Source organism: Micromys minutus (genome assembly GCF_963924665.1).
Source record: "Micromys minutus genome assembly, chromosome: 6".
In the NCBI taxonomy this organism is placed as follows: Eukaryota; Metazoa; Chordata; class Mammalia; order Rodentia; family Muridae; genus Micromys; species Micromys minutus.
Window position 1 is genome coordinate 73345514 of NC_137975.1, and position 10919 is coordinate 73356432.

At 38.8% G+C, this 10919-nt stretch overlaps 1 protein-coding gene and 1 pseudogene across 2 annotated transcripts; both read left to right on the forward strand.

The window, feature by feature from the left end:
• The first annotated feature begins 330 nt into the window (after positions 1 to 330).
• On the forward strand, positions 331 to 845 carry LOC308422063 (vomeronasal type-1 receptor 50-like; annotated as a pseudogene). Its single transcript has one exon. The product of its transcript is annotated as a vomeronasal type-1 receptor 50-like (transcript).
• A 7637-nt stretch (positions 846 to 8482) lies between these two features.
• On the forward strand, positions 8483 to 9394 carry LOC308421889 (putative vomeronasal receptor-like protein 4; the record flags this gene model as incomplete). The annotated part of the gene is made up of 1 exon (XM_080918358.1): positions 8483 to 9394. Exon 1 carries the CDS (start codon positions 8498 to 8500, stop codon positions 9392 to 9394), a length of 897 nt encoding a protein of 298 aa, XP_080774484.1. The 5' UTR covers positions 8483 to 8497.
• Between the last annotated feature and the right edge of the window lie 1525 nt (positions 9395 to 10919).

Here is a 10919-nt window from a genome sequence, read left to right on the forward strand (position 1 = left end):
GAAATCTTTGCAGCTGGATGTAGTATTGAAGCCTAAAATTACTACCTAATATTAAGCCATAAAATCAGTTTGAGTTTCAAATATACCTGGGAATGCCAAGGCTATGGACTGAAGACATACATACTGGAAGGAAAGGGCAACCCCAGAAGTCATCTTGCTTTCAGAGGGGTAAGACAGAAGGAAAGTGAATCAAAATAATGGGCCAGTGGGAGGGCTCAGCAAGGAAACCACTTGTTGCCCAAATCTGGTTCCATCCCTGGGACCACAAAGTTGAAAGATAAAACCAATTCAAGGGACTGTCCTCTAATGTCCATGCATACAGTATAGTACATGTGGAAGTGGCTCAGGCCAAAGTCTGCATGGCACGTCCTTCCATTCTTCTCATTCTTTTGGATATTCAATGCTTTAATATGTGTTGGCCTGATTCATTCCACCATAAATAGAAGACTTAACGTATCACAACCTAAGAGTTATGACACCTATTGTTATTTTATCCAACCAAGTCAAAAAATAAAAGGGATTTTTCTCCTCATGGTTCCAAGAGATGCAGTGTTCCAGGGTGCCATGGGAGCGGCCAGTGGCTACATGGTGTTTCTTCTCCACAAGCACCACCAGCAGGTCCTCTACCTTCAGAACTCCATGTTTCATTACAGAACTCCCCCTGAGCTGAGAGCTGCTTCAACTTTCCTCCTTTTGATGTTCTCTTTTACTTTCTTCTATTGGACACATTTTACTGTTTCTCTAATTTTAAGTCATTCTTCATGGGACAATATCTTGATGGTAAATTCTTGAGAACTTCTGACACTTGGTTATGCAAATTTTTGCCTCCTTGTGCTGATTCATAGGGACGGGCTTCTGGCTGGATGGTGGCAAGCTCAGATGGAGAATTTGAGAAGATGTCTTTCTCATTTATATGGTCAACAACTGAGAAAAGATACTCAGTTCTACAATATTGTGGTTAAGAAAAAAAATCCCACACAATAGTTTAGGCACGTGCTTCTTCTCAAACCATAATTGTGGTGACTCAAGCTCACAGGAAACTTAACAAATTACAATAATATAAGAATCTAATTCTCCATTGGCTACTCAGTTGGGGGCAGCTTATTTTTTTTAACATTTTTATTTTGTATTAATTTACTATAGGGATACTTTGCCTACATTTATGTCTATGTAGCATGCACATGTTTGAGGCCTGTAGGAACTGGAAGAGATCAACAAGTGCCCAGTGATGAACTGGATATGACAGCCGATTTTGAATCAATATGTAGTTTTTGTGAATTGAACCATGACCAGTGAGAGCTATTAACAACTAAACCATCACACCTAGACCTTAAATCATTAGTAATTCAAGAGCTAAGAAGGCAGCCTTGTGGCAATACTTGGTATTTAAAAATCATTATGTTTAATCATTACACACCAAGAAAACTTTAACTATTTCCATGTTATGTTTTGTTTTATATGTACTTTATTTTCATTGTAACTAGTAAGTTTAAAGGTTATGAAACTTTAAAAAATCAAGTATTGACAAAAATATATTCATAGTTTTATGCAAAAATGCTTTTAAAATCTATATATCTATCTCTTTTTTTAAAATAAAATTGCTTAATTAAAAAAAACCTACTAAACCATCTCTCTAGCACTGAGAAAAATAACTTAAACTAGAATTTGTAAATCTGATTTTTCTAATATGGTGACTGAAAGCATGCAGATAAAGTTCATATATTTTATCAAAATTCATACTGAGATAATCCTGTTAGTCCAACTTTTTAAATATTTTACCTCACATTGTGAATTCTAAATAAAGAACAATGGGACTATTATATGCTCTGTGTCTGTAAGTATCCAACATAAAAGGTTTTACAGAATTGTGAAGGAGTGACATGTCCTGAACATTCTGTAACTAGGAGCTCAATACACCAGTCATTGAGCTTAAATATTTTTTCTTACAACTTTGTTTAAGAAAACAAAGATATATGTACAGATTTTTACAGGCACTTAGGCATAAAACTATATGATTTTGTCAGTACTTGACTCAAGCACTCTCCCACCTGAGCCCATGGTAAGCACCAAACCTGCCACCTACCCTCTCCAGCTGTCTGGGAGGGAATGCCTGGTGATGTCATGGGCAGAAAGGGTGGTGCACTCTGGGATCAGGTCCTTTCTGGCCCAGCAAGAGGGCCAGGTGACCACCATCAAGCAAGCAAATGGCTGAGCTCCCAAAACATCTTCACAAGAGCTCCCCCACCTGAGCCCACAGAGACAATGGGGTCAATGCAATCAGAATTCACTGCATACCCACAAAGAGCCAAACACCCAGAACAGCAGATGAACACTCCTCAACTGTTGGTGGGGTTGTAAGCTGGTACAACCTCTCTAGAAATCAGTCTGACAGTTCCTCAGAAAATTGGACATAGTACTACTTGAAAACTCAGCTATTCCACTCCTGGGCATATACCCTAAAGATGCTCCAACATATAACAAGGACACATGCTCTCCCATGTTTATAGCAGCCTTATTTATAATAGCCAGAACCTGGAAAGAACCCAGATGTCCTTCAACAAAGGAATGGAAACAGAAAATGTGGTACAATTACACAGTGGAGAACTACACAGCTATTAGAAACAAAGACTTCGTGACATTCATAGACAAATGGATTGAACTAGAAAATGTCATCCTGAGTGAGGTAACTCTGCACAAAAGAACACACATGATATGCAGCCACTGAAAACTGGATACTAGCCCAAGAAAGTTCTGAATAACCAAGAAAAAATTCAGTCATTTTTGAAGCTCAAAAAGAAGGAAGGCCAAAATGGGGAGGCCTCAGTTCTTCTTAGAAAGGAGAACAAAACACTGGAGGAAATGCAAGGTCAAATAGAGGAACAGGTATTGAAGAAAAGATCACTCAGAAGCTGCCTCATCTGGGGATCCACCACATATGCAGCCACCAAATCCAAGCACTATAGCTGATCCCAAGAAGTACTTACTGGCAGCAACCAGATAAAGATGCCTCCGCAGGGACTGTGTTAGAGTCATATAGATACAGCTGACCATGTTTGCAGCTAACCATTGGACTGAACTCAGGGATCCCATTGAGGGAGCAAAAGAAAGTTTCTAAGGAGCTGAAAGGTTTTGCAACCTCAAAGGAAGAACAATATTAATTAGCCAAACCTTCCAAATATCCCATGGACTAAAACACCAACCTTTGTGCACACATTGAGAGACCTATTGATCCAGTTGAATATGTAGCTGAATATAGCAGTTTCTGGCATCCATGTGAGAAGAGACCCTTGGTACAAGAAGGGCATCATTTCCCAATTTAGGGGAATGCCAAGGTTGGAGAGTGTGATTAGGAGGGAAGGCACCTTTGTGAAGGCAACTGGAGGGAGAGGAGGCAAGGGAGTGGGGCAGGAATGAAGTGGATAACATTTCAAATATAAATATAGAGTATCAAATGAAAAAAAAAGATTGCCTACATAAAAAAAAAAAACAATAAAAAACTTCTGGAGGAATACTGTTCCTGACCACAATTTTTATTACAGATCAACTGTGATAAAAAACTGCCCAGTAGTGGTACAGAGATAGGTAGGTACATCAATGGAACAGAATTGAAGACCCAGAAGTGAACCCACACATCTATGGTCACTTTATCTTTGACAAAGGGGCTAAAAACATTTAGTGGAAAAAGGAGAGCCTCCTCGACAACTGGTGTTGCTTCAACTGGCTGTCAGCATGCAGAAGAAGGCAAATTGATCCTTTCTTACTATCTTGTACAAAGCTCAAGTCCAAGTGGATCAAAGACCTCTACATAAAACCATGTACACTGAAACTATCAGGAGAGAAAGTAGGGAAGAGGTTCGAACACATAGGCACAGGGGAAAACTTCCTGAACAGAACACAAATGGCTTATGCTCTAAGATCAAGAATTGACAAATGGGACCTCATGAAACTGAAAAATAATTTTTAAGTAGTGGTCATTAAGTAAGTAAAAGAAAGTCCAGAATAACCCTCAAAAGATAGAAAGAAAAAGAAAGAGTGCCAGTGAGGTTGATCCGTGGGTAAGAATACTCATTATTCTTTGTGTGTGTGTGTGTGTGTGTGTGTGTGTGTGTGTGTGTGTGTGCATATAATGTTAATTGGAGAAAAAATTCATCCTTCATGACCCAGAGACTACCTAACAAAAACCTCTTCAATAGGGACTGAAGATAAGGTTACTGGGTTAAGAGCACCTTCTGCTCATGCAGAGGCCCAAGGTTCATTCCCCAGTACCCATATAGGAGCTAACCACCACCTGTCATTCCACTTCCAGGAGATTCAAACCCTATTCTGCTCTTATGGACAATACACATGAGCTGCATAAACATACATTCAGGCAAACACTAAACACATGAAGCTGGATAATAAAATGCATTTTTCTCATTATTATGGCTCTAAAAGATGCTTTGTCATATGAAATTGTGGCTGTTGGTGGGTTACATGGTGCTTTTGCTCCATGAGTGTCACAAGTATATCCTCTGTCTGCTGGTGAATATTTTTTTCCTGCAGAAGTCCTCCAGAATAGAAACTGCATGAAGGACTCTCTGTTTGATATGTTCTTTTTTTTTTTATTGAACAACCTAGTCACAGCACTGTAAGCTTTACATTGCTTTACTTTTCTTTGCATTTCAAAGAGAAAGAATAAATTTATAAATACTCTAAATAAAATAGCAAAACAAGCTTGGGGAATCACTTTTTGTTTGAACAAAGATAACTATTCTATATTTTAAGTTCCATCTTACACATAAAATGTAAAACTACATTCCTTTGTACATAGATTTCATAACCAATAGTGGTGGTGGAAACCCTGCTTTACTCAACAGCTGTCCTTTCACATACAGAAGAAGCCATCTTTAGCTTTTATGTTGTTTCAGCCGTACCTGCATGTATGGAGACATCACCACACAGGTCACAGAGAGAGGCCAGTGATCTCAAACTTATCTTCCCAGACAATTCAGTGCTGCTTTCTCATCGGGAAGCTTGGCTCTGCTCCCATATTTATTCAAACTGGTTTGCATTCAGGATGGTCAGGGATAAAAATATTTGGAAGGACACGTAAGCTTTAGAAGTGTTTTTGAAGTTTTATGATAAGTACGAATTATTTTCAGCAGGTCAAAGTTGGGTAGCATTGATATTTCAAGTCCCACCTGACATTTAATGTATTCAAAGTTGGAAATAAGTGATCAGTTAGAGCAAAGACCTTCACTACAGATGGGTACAGATAGACAAGGGACTCTAAACTTGTCCTTATCCATGTCTGGGACTTGGTCAGGAAGCAGAATCCCAAGGATGAGCATCAGTTATTTTACTCCTGTCTAATGAGGGATTTAAGAAGGAAAGGCAAGACACGTGTGTCAGAAGCTGGTCCCCAGCCAGGCCTCAGTTTGGAACTTTGAGAAAGCAACACACAAGTCAGGAGATGTGGGAAGCTCAGTACACAGACACTTGGTTAGTTGGTTATTTTCTTACCTCTCATCTTTCTTCATAAAGTAATTAGACCTTAATTAAGCTGGAAATAACTTCTGAGCAAAACAGATGCTGTAACTGTGGGAGAGAGGAAAGCTGTACTTCAGGGATCGAGGCCCTATAGTGACCTTCCTTCCCCCTGACACTGTGACAACATAAAACCTGAAGTCTGCAGCACCTGATGGCAGCCAAGAGCCCCACAGATGCAGACAGTACAAATATGACCTGGCAAGTGTCACCTTCCCAGAGCTGCCCCGGAGCCTGACTGCACCACAGAGGTCAAGGTGAGAACACGGAGGTAAGATCTTCATCCCCTTGGCTGTGCTATAGTGAGATTCACTAAAGCTGAAGTTTCTCTCTGGCTAAGCCAGAGTCTTTGTAAGTCTTTGGTCCCCCACTTTTCTTATGCGCCTGACAATGCTGTTCCATGAGTCCAGAAAGATCAAAGGAGATGAGTTCCCGGAGATACAGAAAAGGGATAGAAATGCTGAGAGGTTGCTATTTATCTTCAGACTGGAGTCATGACAGTGGTCCATGTAGGACTAAGTTATCTTTTTAAAGGAATCAAGATGTTAGAAAAGATTTTCATTTGTCTGTCAAAAATCTCAGACAACACTGCTATGCTCCTGTAATGTCAGTGCTATAGTCTGAGGCAATATAATTTTCTCAGAACTGCTATCCTGGTTTACATAGGCAGACTCTCTCAAAAATAACAAGTCAAGACAAAACATAAACAGCAACTCTTCCTTTATCTTTTCCTCCATATTTGCTGACATTGTGACTTCAATAGAGTTATGAGTGTACATGAAGTTTGTACTTTTTACTTGGGTGAATTTCCAGCCTTTAAATATTGGCACTGGTTTTTTTTTTTTTTTTTTTTTTTTTTTTTTTTTTTAGAATAGCATTGTGTTTCCCAACATGAAGGTTTCCTCCTGTATCCATTCTTAAAATTTATTGATTCTATCACATGATATTATACGTACTTATCTTAACTACACTCATTGTATGTCCAGCTGAGATAGAGAAATAAAACCAATAAGAGTACCGTTGTCATTACCATCTTGAGACATCATTCTCTGTAAGAGCCAAGCAGTGCACTAGCACGTCCTGGAGCTGCCGGTCTTATCTTTATCCCAGCACTAAGCAGATAAAGGTAGCAACCATTTTGTTTTGTTTGCTTGCTTGTTTCATTTTTCCAAAACCAGGGTGGGTGATTGTGACCTACCCCAGCCTCTTAAAGTTTAGACCCAAACAAGGATCATCCACCTACTTAAACAGAAGTATGTCTGTATTTTAAATTAATTTTCTATAGCAGTTCCCAAGATAATGTGGAAGATGAGTCACCTCTCCTATGACAGTCCACTTCAGTAGAAAGAATCACTGATGAGAAGATCAGAGTCTGCTCTCAAATATGATTTGATATTTGGAAAAGGGAAGAGAATACTATAAAAATAGAAATCTCAAGGACAGCAAGCATTAAACAAACATGACAATGTTAATATTTTGCAAAGTCCAATCACTGACTAAACAATTTTTATGCTTAACATGTTAATGGATGCTGCATTATGTGCAGACATTTGGGATGGTACTGCGATTTCTAGGAAGCACTGACACAGGTAATACTTACTTCTTTGTCAGAGGAGCAGTGTAAAGACAATGAGTGACATTTCCAGAGTGGGGCGACACCTGGACCTGAAGCTGTAACAAAGCTAAGGTCATGTAGGTCACCTGTGAGATCCTCAGGACACAGACATTTCAATAATCCTGTGGGTTTAGCAGGAAGGAGGGGGGAACAGAGGCACTCTAAGGACTCAGATCACACAAGCCCATGGAGCCACTGAAGCATCTGCACTCCTCTTATTCTAGGAAAATAATGCCCAAAGCTTAGTATAAATCCCTGGGAAATGAGAGTGGAGCTCCTCGCCATGACGAGTGACATCCTGCCCAGGTCTAAGTTCTGGATTTCCCGAGACAAATGTAGAACAGAGCAGCCGGCCTGACCAGCAGCTAGAGGAAAACTGCAGAGCCAAGTGTCATAATTGCTGTTATAAGCCCCATAGAGGCAAACCCAGCCTCACCTTTTAGATCTCAGAATCTGTGCTCACAGCAATAAAGTCCAAATTACTGTGTTGCCTGCAGCTGACACTGAGCAATCAGAACTCCAAACGGCAGTCATCTGATGACATTAGTCCGATGCTCCTGTTCATCTCATCACTGTCCTCTGGCACAGAACTGCTCCTTGGTTGCTTAGATGCCCTGAAGTCATCCACTTGGGTCACAGCTCTCTGCAGCCCTTTCTCCTAGGAAACACCACATGGTTCTGCTAGACACCCACTCTGGCTGCAGCCTGGAGTAATATGAATTTTCAGCATATTTTTGACGATTGAACTTTAACTGCAGGTCCCTATCTGTAATAGATATTCATTTTGACTTGACGCTGAGGAATGTGTATATATAAATTTAAATAATATAATGTAGAAGTTGGAGTTACAAAGCTTAGCAGCCAAATACAAATTTAGAAATTGTTGTACTGATCAAAATGAAAATAAAAAAGAAGTCTAGGACTTAGAGAATTTGAAGGGAAACATGATAAAATAGAGTAAGACCCAGACAAAAAATGTTGGTGGGAAACATGATAGTTAACAAGGATAATTGAACCACACAGACAAATAGAAACACACACACACACACACACACACACACACACACCTTTGAACAAGTTTTGCTAGTGAAATGATGAAACATATTTCCTTTAAAACTTTAGGTTTTGAGTAACAGTTAACAATCTCAAAGCACACGCAATAACCAAGAGTCTGCAGAGAAAAGAGGGAGATTCAGGGACCTCTTCTGCAACATTGCATGTGTCTACCCCTGCCTCTTGAACAGAAGAAAATGCTATTATGCAAATGTGTTGTTCAGATTCATGTCTAGCCTTACTCATGCTTTCTTGTAAATATTTGCACTTCAGATACACATTTTTCTACCAAGGAAGTAAAAAATGGTTTTGAACTTCATTAACAATATGGTTTTCCCCTCCATGACTGTGGTTGGCATTCTGGGAAACATGTCTGTTTCTGTGAATTATATCTTCAGTTGGTGGGGAAACCCCGAGAAAAAACCCATACACCTTGTTCTCATCCACTTGGCTTTTACAAACATCATAATCCTTCTTACAAAAAGATTATTAAAGACAAAAGCAGTTTTTGGTTTGAGAATCTTTCTAGGTGACATAGGCTGTAAGATCCTCCTTTACTTGGAGAGGGTGTCCCGTGGCCTCTCCATCTGCACCAGCGGTCTTCTCACTGTGGTCCAGGCCATCATCATCAGTCCCAGAGGATCTAGTTGGCAAAGACTCAAACCAAAGTCTGCATGGCATATCCTTTCATTCTTCTCATTCTTTTGGATCCTCAATGGATTAATATGTGTGAACCTAATTCATTCCACCACAAATAGAAGACTTAATGTTTCACAGCTTAGGGGTGATAGGACCTATTGTTATTTTATGTTACCAAGTCAGAAAATAAAATGGATTTTTCTCCCTCTCATGGTTCTGAGAGATGCAGTGTTCCAGGGTGCCATGGGAGGGGCCAGTGGCTACATGATTTTTCTTCTACACAAACATCACCAGCAGGTCCTCTACCTTCAAAACTCCAAGATTTTCTCCAGAACTCCGCCTGAACTGAGAGCAGCTCAAAGTATCCTTCTTCTGATGCTCTGTTTTGTTTTCTTCTACTGGACAGATTGTGCCCTTTCTCTAATTTTAAGTCTCTCTTTAGTGGAAAATTCCTTGATAATAAGCATTCACGAGTTTTTGACCCTTGGTTATGCAACTTTTAGTCCCCTTGTTCTGATTCACAGGGATGGGCTTCTGACTGGATTTTGGCATGCTCAGTGAGAGAAACTGTGAAAATGTCTCTCATTTTTCTGTTCAGTAAGTCTGTGAGAAAATTCTCGGTTCTTCAGTTTTGTGGGTAAGATCAAATCCCACAAAGAAGGCTAAGCATCTATTTATGTTCAGACATTTGTCTTGAAGACTAAAGCCTTGAACTGAGAATTAATTATAAATTAACTCTGTAATTTTAGCAAATTACAGTAATGTAGAAATGCCATTCTCCATTTTGCTACTCCTTGAAAAGATTTTTAAAACCTTTATGTTTGTATTTATATATGGTGTATAGACAGTTTGCCTGCATTATGTTTTTGTAAAACATCCATGCCTTCTGCCTATAGAGGATGGAATAGCATCACATGTCCTGTGACTGACTGAAGTTAGATTGTTCTGAAACAAAATGTGCTTTCTATGTATTGAAACTTTATCCTCTGGAAGACAAGCTAATATGCTTAACCACTAACATCTCTCCAGCAATAAGAAACGGTTGTAATTATGTTTTTTAAAACTGTTTTTACTACTATCATGACTAGAACCATGTAGAAGAATTGGGGAAGTTTGGCAATTTCATGGAGACATAATCATGTTAGCTAAAGAAATTTCATATCTTGTACCTGATATTGTGCTTGCTAATCATTAGTACCACAAGGTACACAGTAAAATTTCTTTTAATATGTCTATAGTTTTTATGTCTATTTAAAAATGTGTGTATATATATATAAAATGTACACATGTATATGTATGCATATATAGACATGTGTGCATGCATGTATATGTATGTATACATGTATACACACATATATGTGTACATGTATGTATGAGGATGTTATATTGGAGCTCTTAGATATGAAACCGTAATTGGAAACTCCTCATACATCTTTAATTTGAAAGTCAATTTGATTTCACAAAGTCAACTTAATTTCACAGAGATCAGTGACCCAGTTATTATCAAGGTCAAAGATATGTTTGAAACTTAACAAGTGACCACAGAACTCCTGAAACAATGCGGTATTCATGACAACCAGAATTTGAGTGATTACATTTCACTCCATGACCAATTTTCTTTGCTGAAAGAGGTTACTGCAGATTCCATGCTCACAGTTTTTCCTAATCCCTTGACAATACACAGCAGCAAATTATTCTTCTCCCTACATCCCATCTTAGAAAACATTCACACATATAGAATAAATACAGGATTCTTTTAGATGTAAGGTACTGAAACGCAGACCTCTTGATTGAGTGCATCCCAGAGTCTCAAAGGTACTCTCTAGGCTACAACTACTAGATCATTTGTGTTTCAATAAGAAACTGTTTCAGACATCTCAGGGTCGTTCAGCTTTAATAATTGGTCTGTAAAAGAAAAAATATGTAGTTTAATGTAATACTGAAGCCTAAAAGGATATTTAATATTAAAGCATAGACTCAGTTTGATGCTCAAATATAACTGAAATATTAAGGTTGTGAAACAAACACACAATTGGAAAAAAAGAGGCAGCTATAGAAGTCATGTTGCTTACCAGAGGGGATACAG